General features: G+C 39.7%; 1 protein-coding gene across 2 annotated transcripts in view; it reads left to right on the forward strand.

The window, feature by feature from the left end:
* The first annotated feature begins 522 nt into the window (after positions 1-522).
* Positions 523-20,504, forward strand: part of TTBK2 (tau tubulin kinase 2) — a 79,402-nt gene continuing 59,420 nt past the window's right edge. For both annotated transcript variants that reach the window (XM_063117645.1, XM_063117646.1), the window contains exons 1-3: positions 523-547; positions 13,731-13,890; positions 14,698-14,845. In XM_063117645.1, the coding sequence (XP_062973715.1) occupies positions 13,822-13,890; positions 14,698-14,845 (217 nt within the window). In that variant the 5' untranslated portion in view covers positions 523-547; positions 13,731-13,821. The remainder of the gene's footprint in view (positions 548-13,730; positions 13,891-14,697; positions 14,846-20,504) is intronic.

Genomic DNA, 20,504 nt, shown 5'->3' on the forward strand with positions numbered 1-20,504 from the left:
GGGCCGGGGAGGTAGGGATAGTTTTCTCTCTAGCGCTTGGACGGAGGGCGAGAGAAAAGGAGGGGGCTTGTTGTGTTGCTAGAGAAGCGTCGCGTCCTGCGGGGACTGCAGCTGAGGCAACGAGGTTGGCGGCGGCGACGAAGCGGTTAAGCCTGCAGGGACAGAGACAACGGCCGTTCGGCGAGTGCTGCTAAGGCGTCCGCTGATTGCCTGCCTCTTCCCTTCCCTCCCCGTTAGCTGCCCCGCCCGCCAGCTCGTACTCCTCAGGCTCCTTCGAAGCCTAGCCCAGCCCGGCCCCGCAGTCACCATAGAGACGGCGACGACGAGGACTACGGCGCCGCCGCCGCCGCTTGCTCGCAAGCCATGGGTAGGAGCCCGCTGCTGGGCTGCGCCGGGCTGAACCGGGGGGCGCTGCGATAATATTCCCCTTCCTTCCCCCCCTCCCCTCTCCTTTCTTTCCTTCGCCCCTCGGAGGCGTCTGAGAAAAAGAGTTCGCCCCGTGTCGGCCCCTTCGCTCGCAGGGGAAGGAGCGCCGGCCGCGTTCCAGGTAAGACGGTGCTCCCCTCAGGCTGGGGGGAACCGGGGCGGCGGAGGGGCGTCATTGACTGGGGTTTGCTTTGGTGGATTAGGGGGGCGTCGTTGCTATCCAGTCTCGCATCCCCCGGCCGGAGAGAGAGAGGGAGGGAGGCCGTTTCGCATAAGGGCCGGAGCGCGCAAGGGCTGCTGGCCCGCCTGGTGTTGGGGATGCTTCAGAGACACTTGAGGTTGACGGGCCCTTTTTTGCCTCGCCATCCTTGGAGCGGGAGCATCATCGGGGGATGCGTTTTCGGTAGGACTAATGGGAAGGGAGGGCGCGGAGGCGGCTTCTGGAATCCTGGGGTTGTAAAGGAGACAAGGAGGATAACCTTCAGGGCAAGAGTAGCCACCCATAATCTCGTCCCCTGGGTATGATTCAGTTTTTACATGCAGGGACAGAAGGGGGCGGGGATGCTGCATAAAAAAAGCTTCGGGTTTTGCACAGCAGAGGATCTGGCTGGGCTCGGCTCGGCCAAGCCCTTTTAAGCTAGTTCGTCTCCCCGTCCGAACCCCGTATTCGCCTTGCAACGTTGGGGTGCCGGATAGCCGCTGTTTCTTGCGTGTGTTCGCTGAGGTGGATCGTAGAAGTTTGCTGGCTCGTACCGATGAAATTGTAGGCGATGCTACAGCAATTTCTGAACAATGTAAAAAAAAAAAATGTGGTTTCTGTGTGTGTGAGTGCAATTCTGTTGCCTATTTCATTGATGCAGGCATAGATTCTAAGGTCGCCCGGTCTGACTGTTTCAGCCTCTCTTTCACTTACTGATGAAAACGAACAAGAAGTGGATACTGGACCGTTTGACTTGTAAATCTGTTAATGTTGATGCTTCAGTGTTTCCTTTACTCATATAAATATGCTCTAGTATGGAGGCAGATGGAGGCTGAGGCTAAACAATTGCTGCTGCAATCAGCAGTTGCGTGAAGATATGAATACAGATAGGTAGATTTCCTTTTCAAAGAGAGAGGCATGGTCCTATACTAAGGATTCTTAAAATGACCAGCTGTCACCAATGGGAGAAGGAAAAATCTGCTAGAGAGGTGGTTAACTTGAATGCTCTTTTGCCTTTCTCTTATAAAACACCAAGAGGATGGTGATTAGTGGCTTCTAACCATATGTGTATCATAGCATCAAGCAATAGGGGTAGGCTTAGAAATGTCGATTAAAACCTTATGTTTAGCGATGAGCGTTTTCTGTTTATAACATTCAAGATGTATCTTAGATGTGTCATACAAGTCGTTTAGGGGTAATATGTGCAGATAAGTTGATTTTAAAAACACTTCTTTGGGAGAGGGGGGCAAGTTGTTCTAATGCTGAAGTTGATCAGTAAAATAGCTATGGCCATAGCCTTATTGATTATAGGGGTGTGGTTTGTAAAGAACAATGAATTTTTGACTGACTTGGTTTTAGTCTCAAACAGTTTGGACTTCCAGCATTGGACAAGTGGATCTCTGCTTATGCTGCAGAACTTTTTCTTACCCTGTGCTCCCACCCCAAAATTTGCTCTAGAGAATCCCCTAACCTGCATGAAGGGCTGCAGTGGTGAGGAAAGAATCTGTCCTGCTAATGGTTGTTGTACCATTGGTGGACAGACACAATTGGATACATTCCATACATTTTAGATTTTTTCCAGTTAGCATGGTCTTGATGTTTGATGTGCTTTTTCTTGCTGTTGCTTACTCACAAGTTAGTCCCATTGAATTAAAATTGTGCTTATTCTTAGGTAAATAGGGTTGCAGCCTAAATTGTGTAAAATAACATTGATCCTTGAAAATGTCTTGGTAAGGAAGTGTAGAATGAATTATGAGGCTGAAGGTGAATGTTTGAAAAGCCTGTAACTTTTAACAATAACATTTCCAGTATATTTTATATATTGTGTAATCTAGAGCACTTGGTGGTATTTATTTGTTTTCTGCCACTATGACAAAAAAGCGCTTCAGTGGAGAAAGAGAATGGGAACCTTTCAGGCATTGCTTAAGTTTGCTGACATTGTATTTTCATTAAACATGTTTATGCATTGGAAGTATATTTTAAGAATCAGTTATTCATTGGAGTTTAGAATTTATTTATTTTATAGTATTTGTATAGTACCCAATAACTGATATTTACTGTGTGGTTAAAAAGAAAAATTAAAACCATAAAGATTAAACAATTGAAAAAACTAATACAAAATAGAACAACCACAATGTAAATTAAAATAAATAAAATCACCACAAGCAAAATATTAATCCAATACAGCTAAAGGAGCTAAAAGGTTTTAAGATTAAGGGTACAATCCTATGCGTGTTTAGATAGAAACAAGTCCTACAACTCCCAGCATTCCCCAGCTGGCTGGGGAATACTGAGAGTTGTAGGACTTCTTTCTGTCCACGCATGCATAGGATTGTGCCCTTATATGTCCGGGAAAATAAAAAAGACCTTCATTTGGTGCTAGAGCTAGTGTTATGTGGGACCAGGTGAGCTTATCTGAGGAGGTTATTCCACAGCTGGGGTCTCACCACAGAAAAAAGACTGTCTAGTAAACACCCAGCATGCTTTATTTAGTAGGAATGGAGGACTTCTGAAGATTTTTAAAGTCCAAGTAGGTGTAGATGATCTTAAGGTCCATGTAGGTCTATGTAGGAAGAGGCAGTCCTTCAGAGAATCCCATTTAATCCAGTTAGAAATATTCTGGTGCATGGGGTTTACAGCTTTGTCTTATTGAACATTCTTAAACACTTCTGAAGAAGTTTATGTTTGTGGGGGGATAGGTCTGTCAGGACTACACACTGCTTAGCCTGTGCTTATGTGGTTGCATCACTTGTTTACATAGCAGGTGTGAGGAATTGCATCTATAGACTGATTGTCCAATTCCTGTAATGGAAGAACTGATATTAGTGCAACATATTCTTTACCATATTGGACCACCTTTGCACAAATACTTGGTGCTTAATTTATAAGTGAGATATGCCAGGTCTGTAAGCTATATCCCCAAACCTGGAAGCCTGAATGCTTAAGTTTGTGGGTGGCTAAAGTTACTAATTGCTGTGGTTGTTGTTTCTACATATTTTAAGTAGGTTTCTGACTTTAAATGTTTGTGAGGCTGAGCCTAGTCTCATTTCGTTCTATAGGAAATTCTTTTGCTCTTCACTGCAGCTGTGCTGATGAGCATGGTGGAGGAAGCTCCTATGCATACATGTCCCAAGTCAAAAGAAAAATAACTTCATCATAACCAGAAAAGTCTACTCATTTAGTATTGATCATTCTCCTGTTAGGGATCAGAAAAACCAAGGAATCCTGACCAGACAGGCCCATGCGCTTTGGAAGAGACTGAAATAGTAAAAAGCATGTGGGAAATCAATGACACATTGCTTCCCTGGGCTATACTTTTGTGTGTGTGTGCATATTGTTGCTGATTCTGAACAATGGGGATGCTGGGTGTCTCTTAACCCAGTCAAGACTGAATTTGCACAAGCGAGGTTGGTGTGAAGGTGAGGTTTATTTATTTATTACATTTATATACACCCGCCCCCCCTTAATAGCTGAAGCTCTCTGGGCAGTTTACAAAGGTTGGATCTTATTCCTCCTTTCTACTGTCTCCTTAGGGAGGCTCTCCTTACATTTTCAGAACTGCTAGAATAAATATGTGTTCACTGCATCCCAATGTAGTATTAAAACAGTAAAACATTTCCTAGGCTGGCAGCATATGAAAAATATATATTTGATACTTAATAGGCCATCTCATCAAATTAAATCTTGGTTAGGTAGTTCTAGACTACAATCTAATAAGAATTGCTGCTGGATTGCAATTGTCTAATTCTAGTTGTATGTGTTCATAGCTTTGAACAGACTAAAAACTTTAATCTGACTGATGTGATTTGTTTGTTCTAAATATACTAGATTCTACACAACAGCTGGTGGAATGAATTTCCCCCTGAATGCCCCCCCAAATCTTTTGGTGGAATAGATTCTTCTACTCTCCTGTAGCATCCTGTGTGCCCCCTTCTATCTCCCCCGGAGGGCTGTTGAATGCTCTGGGGAAGGGTTGGGGGATGAGCCATGGTGGGGGGGAGGGGAAAAGGAAATGTCTGCTTCCATATCATAGGATGTAGCTGATAGTCTACAGATACCTTACTATAGAAAGAGTTTATGGAGAATAAAATTACAACTTGTAAACAGAAAGCTATGGTTGTTACAATGGCTTGACATAAACTATGCAATATATTGATTTATTCCTTGCTTTTCTAATGGAGAGGCTTTGTCCAGCCCACTTAAAGAGACTAGTGCATAGCTCTTTTGGTAGTCAGCTTTGGATAATTATAAAAAAATTCCATATTGTTATATTGTTAATTTTAATTAAAATGAAAGATGATTGTGTTAAGTAATATTTAACTCTCAGTCAGGAAAATTATCTTGTTTTTTCCCCCTGGTACCGTTTGGGGAATTTTATATTTATTTGAGCTAGCCTAGCTACAGTTATCAATGCTCTGGTAATCTCTTGTCTGGATTATTGCAGTATGTTATATGTGGGGCTGCCTTTGAAAGTGGTCCAGAATTTTCAGCTGGTCCAAAGTAGCTGGTCCCGTTAATAATGTGATACTATTATGCCAGTACTTTTCCATCTGCATGGGTTGCCAGTCCATGTCTGGTACTGATTCAAAGCCCTGTATTAACATTCAAAGCCCTAGACAGGTTGGTTCCAGGTTATCTGAAGGATCCTCTCCTCCCATATATAAATCTGCCCAGACCCTAAGGTTGTCCCAGCAGTTCTTCTCCTGGAGCCCCTGGCAAAGGAAGTAAGTTGGGTGGTTACTAAGAAGAGGGCATTTCCTGCTGTGGCACCCCCATTTTGGAACGAGTTTTCGAGAGTGGCTTGCCTGGTGCCTACATTGTGTTTTTTCCTGAGCCAGGTGAAGACCTTTTTATTTTCCCAGGCATTTTAGTCTTCTGTTTTAAACCTGTTACTATATTTTAAATATTTGCATTTATTTTGGTTTTTACTTCTATTTTATACTGTAGTTTTAAACTTTTATATTGTACCTTATGCTGTATTTTATGGTTTTAATTGTTGTGAACTGCCCAGAAAGTGTTGGCTATTGGGTTGTATAGAAATGTAATAAATAAATAAATAAATCTATCTGATATTTATTATTTGGAAATGTATCTTGTTAAATGTTCTTGTAGTGCTGCTGTGTTGATTCAAACAAAACATCCATATACTGGGTGTCAATATGTTTTCAGTAATAGGATTCCCCCCTCTATAGCTTGGACCTTGAGCCATGAGAGAACTTCTTTCATGGGAATGCTCCTGCTTGTAGAAGGGTGTGTGAGTGTATGTGATAATGATGATGATTTTCACTGATTCTTTTGAGCCCCCCAAAATCTGCTCCAGAGGGTTGGGGGACCCATTAAACAGCATTTCAGTAGAAAGAGCAAGGCAGCAGAATTGTTTCCCCCCTTTTACAGTGGAAGCCTATGTTGGACCAAAGGCTCTTCCGCAAACGTAAAGAGCCCCTCTATTCATGGAAGGGCAACTCTGGATCCAAGCCTATTTGACCAAAACTAATATTAGTCACACTTCATATAGTCTTTAGGATAGTTCATCCTCACAGCATTGTAGGTAGCATGAGTTCCTGTGCTGAAGGGGTTGAGGCAAGGGTTTCTTCAGACACATGAACATTGGCCTAATGTGGCATGTTTATATTATTAGGCAATGAAGTGTCATTCAGCACATATGTGCTTGTTAGCAAAAGTGGGTAGGATTAGGATGTGGGCATATTCCTACTTCCTGCTCTGTGATGTGGTGGTAATGTGGAAGGTGCTATAACTAACCTAGCAGCGATTGACACAAAGAAGAAAAATCAATTCTACTTACAAACACGCACTCTTCTGAAGGGTGATATGGGTTTTTAAAAAATAACTTTTTCATGGCAGATTCAATGTGGAGATAGCAATAGTACTGATGCTTTGATAGTAGTATTGGATACCAAGGCTGGAATCCAAAAATTGTCCAGTTCTGGTTGCACATGTCCAAAGGCTTGTGTCCCTCAAACAGCAGATTTCTATGCCTCGTGGCAAACTACAATTGAAAGTGAGGTAAGTTTTCAAAAAACATTTCTGATGTGGCATGGGAATCTGAACTCCCACTTGGAGTGTGCAAGACACTTAACACACCTAAAGTAGTTCTTTGGGTCCTGCTGCATTCTTTAGTGCCAATTACTTGCAAAGCAGTAGTTGAGTTAGCTGTTATATAGTGCAGTGTTTGTTATACCATTTATTTATCTATTTGCTTAATAAAAGTGACTGCAGTGTTTCCTTTCCTAAAAGTAATCTCCCTCCAAATAGCTTTACAGATTCGTAGTTTCAGGCTTGTTATTCTTCTACTCCTTTTAAGAGTGCACAGCATTATCACCAACCAGCTATCATTAAATACTGGGAATACTATAAGAATGGTACACAAAAATCTGGTGGTTGATTAGACATTTAGTTTGAGTAGACATCCATAAATGCAGTAGGTGCTACAGACATCTGAAATCATGGCTATAAATAGTATATGTAGCTCTTTCACACTCCTCTATGTGGAGGTCAAGCAAAGTCAGTACAATCCAAGATGAAAAGTTATTATTGTAATCCTTGTAGTCTTGCATTGTCTTCTGTCTGTGGTTTCAGTAAATGCAAAGACTGAATTTCTTTCATCCTGGGCAGAGCCATTTATGTATTTATTAGTTTTCCCAGTAACCAAAGTTTCCTAGGTAGTGTACTGATAAATTAAAAACATGAAATGCAAAATCACAATAAAGCAGTGATAATAAAACTGCTATCCTAGGGTTCTGATGCATGATGGCTTGGTAATGTTAGTGTCATGTTATCTTGGTGTGGTCTGGATCCTGTGTGGTTTCAGCACAAAAGTAATTGGAAAAACATTGTGTTAAACTATGGAAAACAGTAACACTGATGCACATGTACATACGTAGATGCACACACCATCCACGGCAACATTGCTGACATACCAATCACAGCTTGGTCCATCACTGCCTTTCCATTTATGGTGATGGCAGACTGTCCTCAAGACATCAGCCCACCTCAATATATCGGTACTAGAGTAGAAATGCATGCCGCCATGCTCTCAAACAATGTAAACCACCATGACACATTGAACATGAGCCTGGTAACTGACACTTTCCAGACATCTCTGCAGACAGGGATTGGAATCTTCCTTTACCGCCACATTTATTTATTTATTTATTACATTTTTATACCGCCCAATAGCTGAAGCTCTCTGGGCGGTTCACAAAAATTAAAACCATAATAAAACAACCAACAGGTTAAAAACACAAACACAAAATACAGTATAAAAAGCACATGGGAAAGGAAGGATAGACATTCCTAACACATCAGCCAGTATACCAGCTCTGTAGTCAGGTCCACGAAACTCTTGGAAGGGAATATTCATGAAAACATAAAAGATTTGAATTGTTTTAATTGTGAATTTTAATTACTTTAAAAAAAATATTAACCCCCACTTGGGAACCATTATAATTGAAAGGCAATTATAAATATAATAAGGAAATAAATCAGAATGGTTTTGTACTCCTCCCTGGTGGAAAAAAGAGACATAGCGATGCTTTGAAGGACCTGATTTCATTGTAGAGCATACACATCTAAGTATGTTGAATAACATTATCGGTGTCTTTAATAGTGAACTCAGTGACCCTGTGTCAACAGGACTAGAGTAGAAAGCACTGAGAAATAAGAGGGAAGGATCAGAACGTTTTGGGGGATCTTGAGGTTCATTTCTTTTTAGGTGGTGAGGATACACTGCAACATTTTGTTGTGTGACCCACTTTTGGAATCTTAGTACATTTAAAATATTTATATTATGCTCAAGGTGGCTTCTGAACAATGAAACACATAATAAAATATCCAATATTAAAACATATGAAAATAACAAATCACAAAATTTTAATAAAATAAAATGTCTATACAGAAAACATGTCAGTCAGCCATCCCCAAAGGCCTGTTGTAAAAGAGAAACTTTGCTGTTCTCCCCTGTTTCCCTTTCAAGAATATTAACAATAGGATTTGCTTTTTAACATCCAACAGAGGCTCATTTTACAGTCTTGTTGCTACTGGTATGAGGGAATTACTATCCTGTGACATTCTTATTGCCATTACCTTTACTGATAGGGCTTTGAACAGCACTTTGCAAAGGACCTATACCTGGGGTAGGCAGTGTGATGCCTGTGCGCGGCTCCTCCTGTATGAAACACTGACTTCCAGCCACTTGTCATTTGTATCCCGCTCTATATCATTGGGATCTCAGGGCAGTGAAGCTGGCCCCAGGGATTCTGGGCAATGGAGTCCACCTGGGCCTCCAGTAACAAGGGGCATGTCTAGAACATAGCTTAAAAAAAGGAGGCTAAGGGGAGACATGAGAGAGGTGAACAAAATTATGCATAGCATGGAGAACTGTGGATAAGGAGACATATTTCTCCCTCTCTCAAAATACTAGAACCCGGGGTCATCCCATGAAGCTGATTGGTGAGAGATTCAGGACGGATAAAAGAAAGTGCTTCTTTACACAACACATAGTTAAACTGTGGTATTTACTATCACAAGATGTAGTGGTGGCCACCAATTTGGATGGCATTAAAAGGGAGTTAGATAATTCTAGGAGTAGAAGGCTATCAATGGCTAATAGTCCTGATGGCTAAGTGCAACCTCTAGTATCAGAGGCAGTAAGGAACATGGATGGGAGGGTGGTGTTGCACCATGTTCTGCTTGTAGGCCCCTGTTCAACAGCTGGTTGCCACTGAGTGTTGGACTAGATGGCCCATTGGACTGATCCCGCCTGACTCTTCTGGCCTTATGCTTTTGTTTTTGGCTTTTCTCCCAAAGTATTTGGTAAGTTCAGTGGGTCTTCTGGGTTACTGCTTTTGAGATCAGCCTCCTGTGGTGTTTCAGTAGCTCCCAAGGATTGTGAAAGTCATTAGCTTGCTTTAAATACTTACTTTATTTTTCTAGCATACAGGTGAAATTTCGTGAAGTATGAGTTGATAGGAGTACACAGGTTTTAAAGCGTTGCACCTCTCCCCCATCTATTCTGAAATTCTTATATATTCATGATCCTAGAAACTAATGTGCTTGTACATCTGGAGGAGAATTACATTTGGGATGAAACATATAATGTTGCAAAAAGTCCAGCAGAATGAAAGAGATATTTTATTTTTCTTTCATATTAATTGAAAGCTGCAGTCAGTATTTCTTTTCCACTATGTGCTTTCTAGATATGCTATATTGATTTAAGGAAGTGCTGTTATGAGTGCCATTCAAAATGTTTTAAAATGTTTTAAATCTGCTGCAAAATAGCCCAGAGAGCTTTGGCTATGGGGCGATATACAAATGTAATTAATTATTATTATTATTATTATTATTGTTATTATTATTAATAGATTGGATTAAAAAATACATTACCATTTCTGAACAATTGCATTGCCAACTGGTTGGAATACCAACCATTTATCTAAAACACAGTTCTGACCTGATTGAAAAAGAGTCTGCCAGCTACAGCTCCAAACAATAGTTTCTTTTCTAATGATGTATTGTTGGACAAAAGAGCTGTTCACAACTACATAGGAGCAAATGAGGTAGTGGTTGAGTGATGAGCAAATTAGTTGAATGATTTTGTTATGCAGTCTGTGCCAAGGTAATGTAGTTGCAATTCTAATACTTTCCTAGGAGCAAAGTCAAGATCACAAAAACAGGAGTAGAAATAAAAGTTAGTTATGATGACGATAACCTCACATTATCCATAAATGGAGGGCATCTATCAACATGCCAGACTGGCTTTATGATACCCATTCTACAGCACTTTGTACTCACTATACAAGTGGGTTGTCAGGAACAGCCCTCAATGCCGCCTCCTGTCAGAAGCTGCCATAATCCAGCAGACAGGAGGCTTTTTTGTAGGTTTTGTAGGTTGCCCTACTCCCATGAGAAGGTTTTGGGTCCTGCTGCAATACCAAGGGGTCCACACATCAGAAACCTGTGTGGAGGGGAAAAGATGTTTGCATTTTTTCCCATGGGGAACACATGGAAAAGGTAGGATGTATATTCAAAAGTAAAGGCATAAAGGACAATGCTATGACACAGCAATGACATGGGAAATAGGAGATGAGAGTCCCATGCTAGAAAGTGCAAATGTGAACTCTGTAAGGAATAGCCTATCTTCTGGATTCATGCTAGTATACATTTTTTTTCAAAGGAAGAAGCAGTGGGATTAGAATCTAGGAAATACAGAAAGCAACATCTTAAATCATAGGACCACAGAAGCAGTCATTGCACATGGTGGGTTGTAGTCTTAAAGGCCCAGCAGTCTATGACGCTCTTTCCATGTGTGAGAGCCAGGGCTCCTAGCCATATAGAACAGTTCTTCTCTTTAGCCTAGTGGAACAGCAGATGTTTATATTATGAGACTTCCCAGGTTTGCCTGGTTATGAAATGAAAGGTTGAAAAAGTACATTCCAAAACCTGAGATTCTACCCATCAGTGGCTGGTAGATAATTTTTGAATATATTATGCCCTAGGTGCCTTTCTTTTTGCCTAACTCCTACCATCCCATCTAGCTACAGCTCTTGTTAATTGCCTTTAAAAGGGGTTGGATCAATTGCTGGCGAAATAGGCAATTAATGGCTGCTAGTCTTGATGGCTAAGTGCATTCTCCTGTATCAGAGGCAGTAAGCCTGTATACATTAATTTCTGGGGAACATTGGTGGAAGGTTGGTGTTGCACCATGTCCTGCTTGTGGGTCTCTGGTTGACAGCTAATTGGTCACTGTGTGAACAGAGTGCTGGACTAGATGGACCCTTGGTTTGATACAGCATGTCTCTCCTTATATTCTTACTCTGGTTACTGTCTCAGCAGACTTGTTAATCCCTCCTTTGTATCATGGCAGTAACAGTGCTTGTTTTATATCAGTAGCAATAATTATCAGTGGGATACAGATTTAGGAGGGCATTAAGCTTGTGAGGCCTGCTCCATTACTCCAGTGACAAAGCTATAGATAAGATGCCTAGCTAGGAATCTATGGGAGATTTGTGGTGGAGAACCTCCCCCTCTTCCCTATTGCTTGGCTCCATCATAAAGACATCTGTGGTGAGTAATGAGCAGAGGTAACCATAACCAGCTGAAATGGGCACAACTTTTCTTGAACAGCATCATTTCGGAATTAGGTGTTTGTTTGTTTTGGCCTTACAGGGTTCCTATGCCTTTGAAAATTACATGAGAAAAGAATAACAGGTTCAGATTTCCTCTTTACTGCATCTCAAACCTGTAATACTGATGCTTGTCATGCCCATTGAAAAGACACAGGAGTCCCAGGTGGACTTCACACAGATGGCAACTCCACACAGAGAGATAGCTGGTTTCTCACTAGTGGTGGCTGCTGCAAGCCTTGTTTCTGGCTTACTTGACACCAAGGTGGGGTTCACTTTCCCTTTGATGTCTGCCTTAAGAGAAAGATGAGGATAGTGAGGCATAACATGAAGCAGACTGGCTCGTGACAGAGTGCTTGTTGAAAACAAGTGATTGAGGCAGGATGGCTCCATCTGGTGCTTTTTCATTCTGCATTTGCCAGCCAGGCTGCATACTCTACCATAGTTTCCCCCCTCTTAATAAAATCACTGTCTATTTGATTTTTGATTTTTGTGGGATTGGGAATTGACCTCTTGTGGGAGATGATGGTTCAGTGAAGGTTCAGTGAAGTATGGTAGTAGTTTGTGAAGTAGGTCACATTAATTTATTTAAATAATTTATATTCCATATTTCTGTTTACAGAAGCAGGATATAAATGCTTTCAACAAGTTGCATGTTTCCAAGATGGCTTGATAGATAGATAGATAGATAGATAGATAGATAGATAGAATAAAAAAACCAAAACATCCAAGGTGGCAACAAAGTCAGCAACAAGTAAGATAGTATAAAAACCAGGAGTAGATAATCTGGCAGAACAAAAAGGCCTTCAGATGATGACAAATTATTACCAGGGAGGCCCTACCTGGGCAGAGAGTCCCCTCATATCATTTATGAAACAAGTTCCTATCATGTATGAAACAACCTTAACTGGTTCTTGAATGGGTATGCTGGAACACTTGGCCTCAGTACTTGTAAGTGGTATTCTAACATTCCTTTAAAAAATCTGTAATTGTAAGAATCTTATCTATCTTGTGAACCCCTAAAGCCTTGGAAGAAAGCATCTGCATTTGTATATTGGCATCTTACCTTACTGGTGAGTTGCCGCCAGGATTTAAAGTGCTTACTTTTAAGCTGTAGATTGGCTACCAATGGGTGCCTGCCATCTGTTTTTGTTATATCTTACAGTGTTTTGTCCTGCATGTTTCCACTATTTCTTATGGATCAGAAGAGATATTTCCCCCTGTCCTATGGGTGGTAGTATAGCTTCATTAGAGAATGAACAAACCATTTTAAGAGGCTTTATGGTGGGAAGCAAGAATCTCTGCTCATCTTTGATTAACAAATTTAATATTATAGTCAGGAGATGCATGGAGGGATAGGATAAAGAAAAACTACTATATAATAGAGTTTTCATAGCGTAACATAAACTTAATCACTTTTTCTCAGCTTAAGCTCCCTGTCTGTAATACAGGAATAATACTTGATTACCTGCAGGGTTGGTGTAAGAATTACTGAAATGTGGAATACTTGGGAAGGAGGTGTTATGTATTTTATTTAGTTTATGTTGGACATTTATATTGCACATTTTCCCCATCATGGAACTCAAGGTGGTGTACATGGAGGGTTGCAAGATGATCTCCATCCAGGCACTATTGCATGTGTTCAGTAGTGTTGCCCATTTTTATGGCCAAAATAAATCCTAAATTACTCACAAAAGTTAAGTAAGATTTATATGTTATCTATTGCAGAAACTTTGATTTCAGTTGTCCTTGAGAAAATACCAAACTGCCAGTGGGCTTCATATCAATAATCAAATATTTAAGATGTTTTTGTTTCAGAAAATTATTTGTTTAAATTTTCCCATTATCTTTCAGCTCAGCGTTATGAAACTGAAAATAATTAAATTGGAATGTGGATAGGAAGGCTACTGTTTTGCTTATGTTTTAATTAGCAAGGTCTCATGTACTGGTGTTTGTTTCCATAGCCTCTGTTTAAATGGAAGCCACCTCTGGGAGATGGACGGTATCTACTGATGTAGGCTTTGCATAGCAGCTGCAGCATCCCAGGAGATTGCAATGAGTGGAGGAGGGGAACAGCCAGATATCCTTAGTGTGGGAATATTGGTCAAAGAAAGATGGAAAGTGGTGAGTTTATTAAAAAGAAAAATCTCTTTTTGTAGATATGTGAATAAAAAGCACTCAACCAAATTTAAAAACAAAACAAAGTACTTTTAAAATAGAAAGTAATTTTAAAATAGTTTTAATGCAGTAAGTTGCAAACACCATCTTATTTTATTTATTTATTTATTTATTTTATTTATTACATTTTTATACCACCCAATAGCCGAAGCTCTCTTAGAAAGGATATTCCCCATTCTCCCTCACAGAGTAGGAAATTCTTAGAGGCATTGTGCCTGCTGCAGTGTGTGCATGCATAATTTAAAATTAAGGGAAATGTGCCCTTTTTCTTTCTTCAGAAGTATTTCTTTGTTCCAATGTAGATTTAATTGACTAAAATACATATGAATGCTTGTCTAAGGTTTCCTTAAATCTAGTGAAAATCCTACTTACATTGCATGTGTTTTGCTATTTTTACTATTTTCCATAATTAATTCTAGCTTTGTGAGTCATTGGGAATGGGAATTCAGGATACTAACATCTAGTTTCTACCCATTAGAAATCTAATTTAGCCATCCATTGGCTTCTTAGATTTCAGCAGGCAATTGACAAATATTGCATAGGATGTCCATTTAAAGCTCTTGCTGACATAATTTCTTGTGCTTAACTACTTAATTAGACCTTAACAGTAGTAATAGATTAAAAATTACATTTAGATTCATAATGGTACAACATAATATTATAATAGCAATTTTAGCGACTACATGCTGTTCAAAGTATAGGGTAGTCAGTTCAAAACGTTTGTGCAGTTACTAATATTGTTATTTACTACAGCTGAAAAAGATTGGAGGTGGAGGGTTTGGAGAAATTTACGATGCTGTGGACATGCTTACCCGAGAAAATGTTGCACTGAAGGTCGAGTCAGCTCAGCAACCAAAGCAAGTTCTGAAAATGGAAGTAGCTGTTTTGAAGAAACTGCAAGGTAAGGTGGACAAAAGATCTTTGTACTGTGAATTGCTTAGCATCAGGCACACGTTTTGTAATGAGGAGAGATTAGAGTCTCTTACTCTTTTCTGTCTCTGAACCTTGAGAATTATCGTTGAAAAGGCCCAGAGTAGCAAACTAGACTATATTGATCAGTATAGATGGCCAAGTATAGGAAGATTTCTAAGAGTGTGGTCCTCTACATGTCTTTACAGAAATCCCTTTGAATTCAATAGGGCTTACTTGCTCTCAAACAAGTGTGTATAGGATTGCAGCCATTGAGAATAAAGATAGGAAAACTTTACTATTTAGATCTTAGTAATTATTCATGTTAATGACGCACCTTCAATGAAGCAGATGCAAAGAAAGTAAGTGTTACTTTAAGAATGTGCGTGCGTGAAGAATATGGGAATGTGAACCTGTGGCTGTTGCCCTCAAGCAGCACACCTGGTAATGGTTATCCCTTCTGGTTGTGAAAATGTTTTGGCTACCACAAAGCCCTGTGAAACTTCTGAGATTACTGGATGCCTTAGCTACTCTCCCCACATTTTGCAGATGCCCCAGTGTTTGAAGATCATTAGGAGGAAAGCAAAAAGCCCGAACTTCTTGCCCAAGCCTTCTTTCCAGCCCTATTAAAAGGCAAATTACCTTGTTAAACTGAATATCTATGGTACTGTCAAGGTATGTGGGGACATTCACTACTGAATGTCTGACTGGATGCCCTGCTGCCTTTTATATTCTTATAAGGTGGACTGGAGCAGTGATGTTTCATCTATGATTTCTCCTCTGCAGCCCTCCCAATAGTTGTGCCGACATCTCTGGTTGTTCAAATGAGTGATGTGACTGGACTTTAAACTCAAAGATTTTCAAAAGTATAGGTAGACTTTAATAAATGCTGACACTTGGGACTGAAGAAGCATTTGGATATTCAGACAGTTGCACTCAGTTGCAGAACTCTCAGAACTATGAGCTTTGAGCGATGAATTGTTCTTAGTCAAAGTCTTTAGTTTGTCCGCAGTGCTAGACATTGTTTTTTCCCTTTAAAATCAATCTGTTTGACTCAACTAGTATAAAAATAGGTAATACTTATTTAATCTTGATAAATGACCCTTTAAAAGCGGTATTTCCATTTTTAATAAGATAGTCTCAAGAAAGAAAATAAAGCAAGACATTGTTTCATGTTTGAATTTGCACAGCAGGTGATGTCTCTGAAGCTGCCTTGAAACATGAAAACTAAACATTTGCAAGCATAAAACACACTATAAGACACATTGTGCTTCTTAATCTGTTCACACAATAATTTTTCTATAAACAGATTTTTGGTGCATGTTTATTTGCACATGTTTCTATGTACAGAAATATATTTGTTAGATACCTGAAACATTCTTAAAGTTCTATATAACGTCATTCAAAAAGGTAAATGTTTGAATGCTACAAAATGTTAGATTGGGTATGTTCAACACATATCAAAGGGAATAGGATATTAAATTTGTATTATTTGTATGAAAATATACAATGCTTATAATTCTTTGCATATAGTGTTGCTGAGTTTGTAAAAAACAATTCAAGTGGTTAGGGATAAGGACCCTGAAGATAGTGGAATGGAACAAATATAGTAAACCATGACACAGTCAGCTGAGCAGATAATTCAGGAAGGTCAAACAATAATGTGCATAGTGGGGCATGCTGTCTGTAAATGTTCCGATGCTTAGTCCACATTCAAGCTACTGGATAGGTGTCTGAAAAACAGATCAGTATAACAAGTGTTGGCTTCTCACTCCTTCTTTTGATCATTGTACTATTTGTTACTAAATTATAATTAAATCCCTGGAACAACATTTTCTATTAATTTTCCCCACCATTGCTTACATTGCTTTTATGCCTTGGTTTCTACGTATGGCTTAAACCATGAAGTATAACAGCATTCAGTTTCTTAGCAAACTTTCCTTTTTGTTTGGTTTTTTAAGAGATGGGTGAACTTTCCTCTACCTTAATTCAGAATGGGTTCAGTGTTTCTGAGCTTTCTCAGAGAATTCTTGCAAAAAGTTCTGGCTTATTTTGAGAGTTCTCTGAAATCTTGAAAAGACCAGGCCCATTCCAAGTAGTTTCTTGCCTTTTCATTGCTATCCCCTGCTTTTCTTAACATCTTTCGAAATGGGGTTGGTGGGAAGGATGAAAGCTGACTGTACCCTTGCCCCTTCCATTTCTCCACGATTTGCCTTCCGGCAGCATTGACAGGTGGGACTGCTCTTTAGTGAGGGCCTAAAATCCCTGTCAAATTACAATTTTCTGGGAACTCTCTATTGTCAAAGCTTTGGGGTCATATCCAGACCTGAGGAGCAGTCCTCCTTTGGCACCATCACCTACACACTTGCTGGTGGTGCATGGTAGATCTTGGAGAAGTGAGAAAGGAAGAGGGTGGCACAGGCAGCTAGGAATGGTAAGTTTATTTGCAAACTGACCCAAAGTTCAAAGGGATTTTAGGTTGGATTGTAAAAAGCTTGTTATTTCCAAACAGATGCAGGGTGTTTTCCAAGCCATCACGATTTAGTTCTGAAAGTGAGTAGCATTGCTATCAGTCATTTGCAAAGAGCTTGACCTGTGTTTGTATAACATCTCTATAACTTAGCATGCATCCAGGGTAGTTCAGTTTTCGTGTATTATAGGCATAAAGATAAGTAGTGGTGTAGCTGAACGAAAAGCAAAGAATGAAGTCCATTAACTTCATAAGTGTGTTAAACATCTTGATGGTAGCTATCAGTGATTAATAGCATTATATTTATGTTTATGTAAATTAGAGCGATCTCCAGAGGAGATTTGCAAAACCTAGGTCCACTTCTATATTTTTATTAACGAAAGAAGGTTGCACTGCTATTGTCAAGAAAAAAAGCAGTGTGTTACATTCAACCCATTCTGTTAATCCCTTTTCTCTCTCTGTTCCATAGCGTACTTTCTCTTTCTCTGCATCACTACAGGTTTGAACTCCTTTCTCTGTTAATCCTTCCACCTTTTCTGTCTGTCTTCTCTCTCTGTCTGCACCACCACAAGGTTGCACACACCTCTCACTTGCTTTCTTTTTGTTTTCACTTCTATGTCCTATTTTCTTCAGTGGGAGATGTAAACAGGTGGGGTTGAATCCAATCATGTCATTTGACTGATGGAACTGCTTCTGTCAGTGGGACTGGGAGTGGGTCAGTTTCCTTTCCCTCTCCTCCTATGTGCCCTCAAAATCTGCTCCAATTGGCTGGGAAACTCTCCAGAGCAGATTCTTGGGTGGCACGGAGGGTTGCAGGGGTGGGGGGAAGAGGGAGAGGGATTTGTTCCAGGGGACTTCAGCCAGTGCAACATTGGATTTAACTCATGTTCTCCTATTAAATTAGTGGGACTCTATAAGAGCTTAATTTTGCCTATATTGGACCTCTAAATTCAATATAGATTATTAAAATTTAAGAGTAGTTTAACCAGATGTTATCAGGCCTGTTGTGGCACTTTTTGCTAACTTTAGAAAATGTAGGTGAAACTTTGATTGGAAGAGAGCATAAACATTAGTTTTGTAAACTGCCCAGCAAGCTTTGGCTATTGGGCAATATAGAAATGTAATGAATCAGTAGTGAATCAGTAGTATTTACTTGTTCTGTGCTTTCTCAAGATGGATTCAAGTGAGCATCTTGAAACTTCAGCTTTTTGGGGTGAGGTTACAGGAGCGAAGTGATGCATAAGCGAGTTTGGTTTATGCATAAGACTAATTTTGTAACACTGAAAATGGCAGTAGGCTATAGAATTAAAAGATAACTGCTATTTCAAAATGTATCCTTCTTTCTCCTCTGACCCTGCTTTTTAGGGTTCTTAATAGTTCTTTTCCTTCTTAACTCCAGGTGACCTATACTATAATATGAGTTGTGAAGCTTGTAACACAGTGTTTTAACCACTTAGTGATATTTTTGTGCATTCTTTGTGTATATGTGTATACTTGTATAATAAGTAGAGTATTTATTGTGAGATCATAGAATCATAGAATAGCAGAATTGGAAGGGGCCTACAAGGCCATCGAGTCCAACCCCCTGCTCAATGCAGGAATCCACCCTAAAGCATCCCTGACAAATGGTTGTCCAGCTGCCTCTTGAATGCCTCTAGTGTGGGAGAGCCCACAACCTCCCTAGGTAACTGATTCCATTGTCGTACTGCTCTAACAGTGAGGAAGATTGTATACGTGATAAGTTCTGAAAAAAGTTGTACATCTATTGATAATGGATACCTGAAGTCTGTAGCCATCACAATAATTTAAAATAATTCTCTTAAAAATAATTGCAGTTCAAAACCTTTCTTTTTATTTAATGGATGGTATGGAAACTGATGTGAAATTTATCCAGTTACGTAATTCCATTGGTGACAATAAATGGCATAGGTTTTTCTGAAGAAAATTAATTGTGAGTGTGACATGTGTCTTTAAGGTCTCTTCTGGGAATCACTTTTCCTTTTAGAAGAATTAAAAACAATGCCACAATATTCAACCTTATGGTTATCATTCCAGGAATCTCAGATGAGGTGGAATTGAGAAAAATCTCCAGGGAATGGATAAACTCTCATTTGGCAGACAGGCAGGCAGGCAGGTACACAAGCTTATACAGTTGGAGTCCTGATTCCCTCCCTAAGCTTAAGGATTAGTTCTCTTCACTGTCCTTCTGATGCAATGAACGCCTTTCCCCTCCCTCTCTCCTTGATTTTGTTCATGCAAGAATTTCTAGTTATGAATTCCTTCTGAGTTTCATTTTCTCATAAAATGTGGAATTGGCATGAATACTGTAAAATAGACTTGTCATGTAGACTATAAGATGATTTTAGCATTAGCTGTGAGTTAGAGGTTTAAATTTCAACAGTGCATTTCTCAGTTCTTTAAGCAAGTTGACCTCTATCAAACTTTGAACAGTAAAGCAAGATAAGAATAAAGAGGCAGATTGAAGTAATTCTTGACTTATCTATATCAAGCTTAAACTACATGAGGATTGGAGGTCTTAGTATTATAGAATGTCATTTTCATGTGGGCGCCTCTTTAATAGAGAGTCTTCTTTGTTTGGAATGCATTGTCTGTGTAACACTCTCTTTGTAGCTCTCTGCTTTCTATTTCTTCCCTGGGGTACTCTTCTTTGCATCTATTTCTGTATTTCCATAGTGTTAGCCCACTTTACCAGTTACGTATTTTTGTTTTACTTTACTTGGGTTTCTTCAGGTTTTCTTTTCTTCTTCTCATCCTTATCCTTCAATAAACATATTAATGTTCCTGCTGACTTTCAGGAAGTCCTGTCTTTTCATAATTATGGCCAGATCCAAAGAACCACACAACTTAGAATTCTGCACTTCAAGAGGGAGGAGGGGCATTGAGCTATTGTTTCTCAAATTGTAGCTTGTGTCATGACAGTGATGCCTGCTGTTTAAAGAGAATCAAAATCCAATTATGTATCACTGTATCTGTGGGCATGCCTAATAATAGGTGTCTGGATCATGTCTTTTTGTTAACCCTTTTTAATCCTGGTAAATTTAACCACATATGTTACTGATCTTCCTTTTACATGAATTTCCCCATAGATTATCACTTTCACCTGCCATACCTTATCACCTTCACTTGCCACAGCAAGTTCAAGATCTTTCTTTAGACTTCT

Source organism: Elgaria multicarinata, chromosome 2, assembly GCF_023053635.1.
Source record: "Elgaria multicarinata webbii isolate HBS135686 ecotype San Diego chromosome 2, rElgMul1.1.pri, whole genome shotgun sequence".
NCBI classification, from domain to species: domain Eukaryota; kingdom Metazoa; phylum Chordata; class Lepidosauria; order Squamata; family Anguidae; genus Elgaria; species Elgaria multicarinata.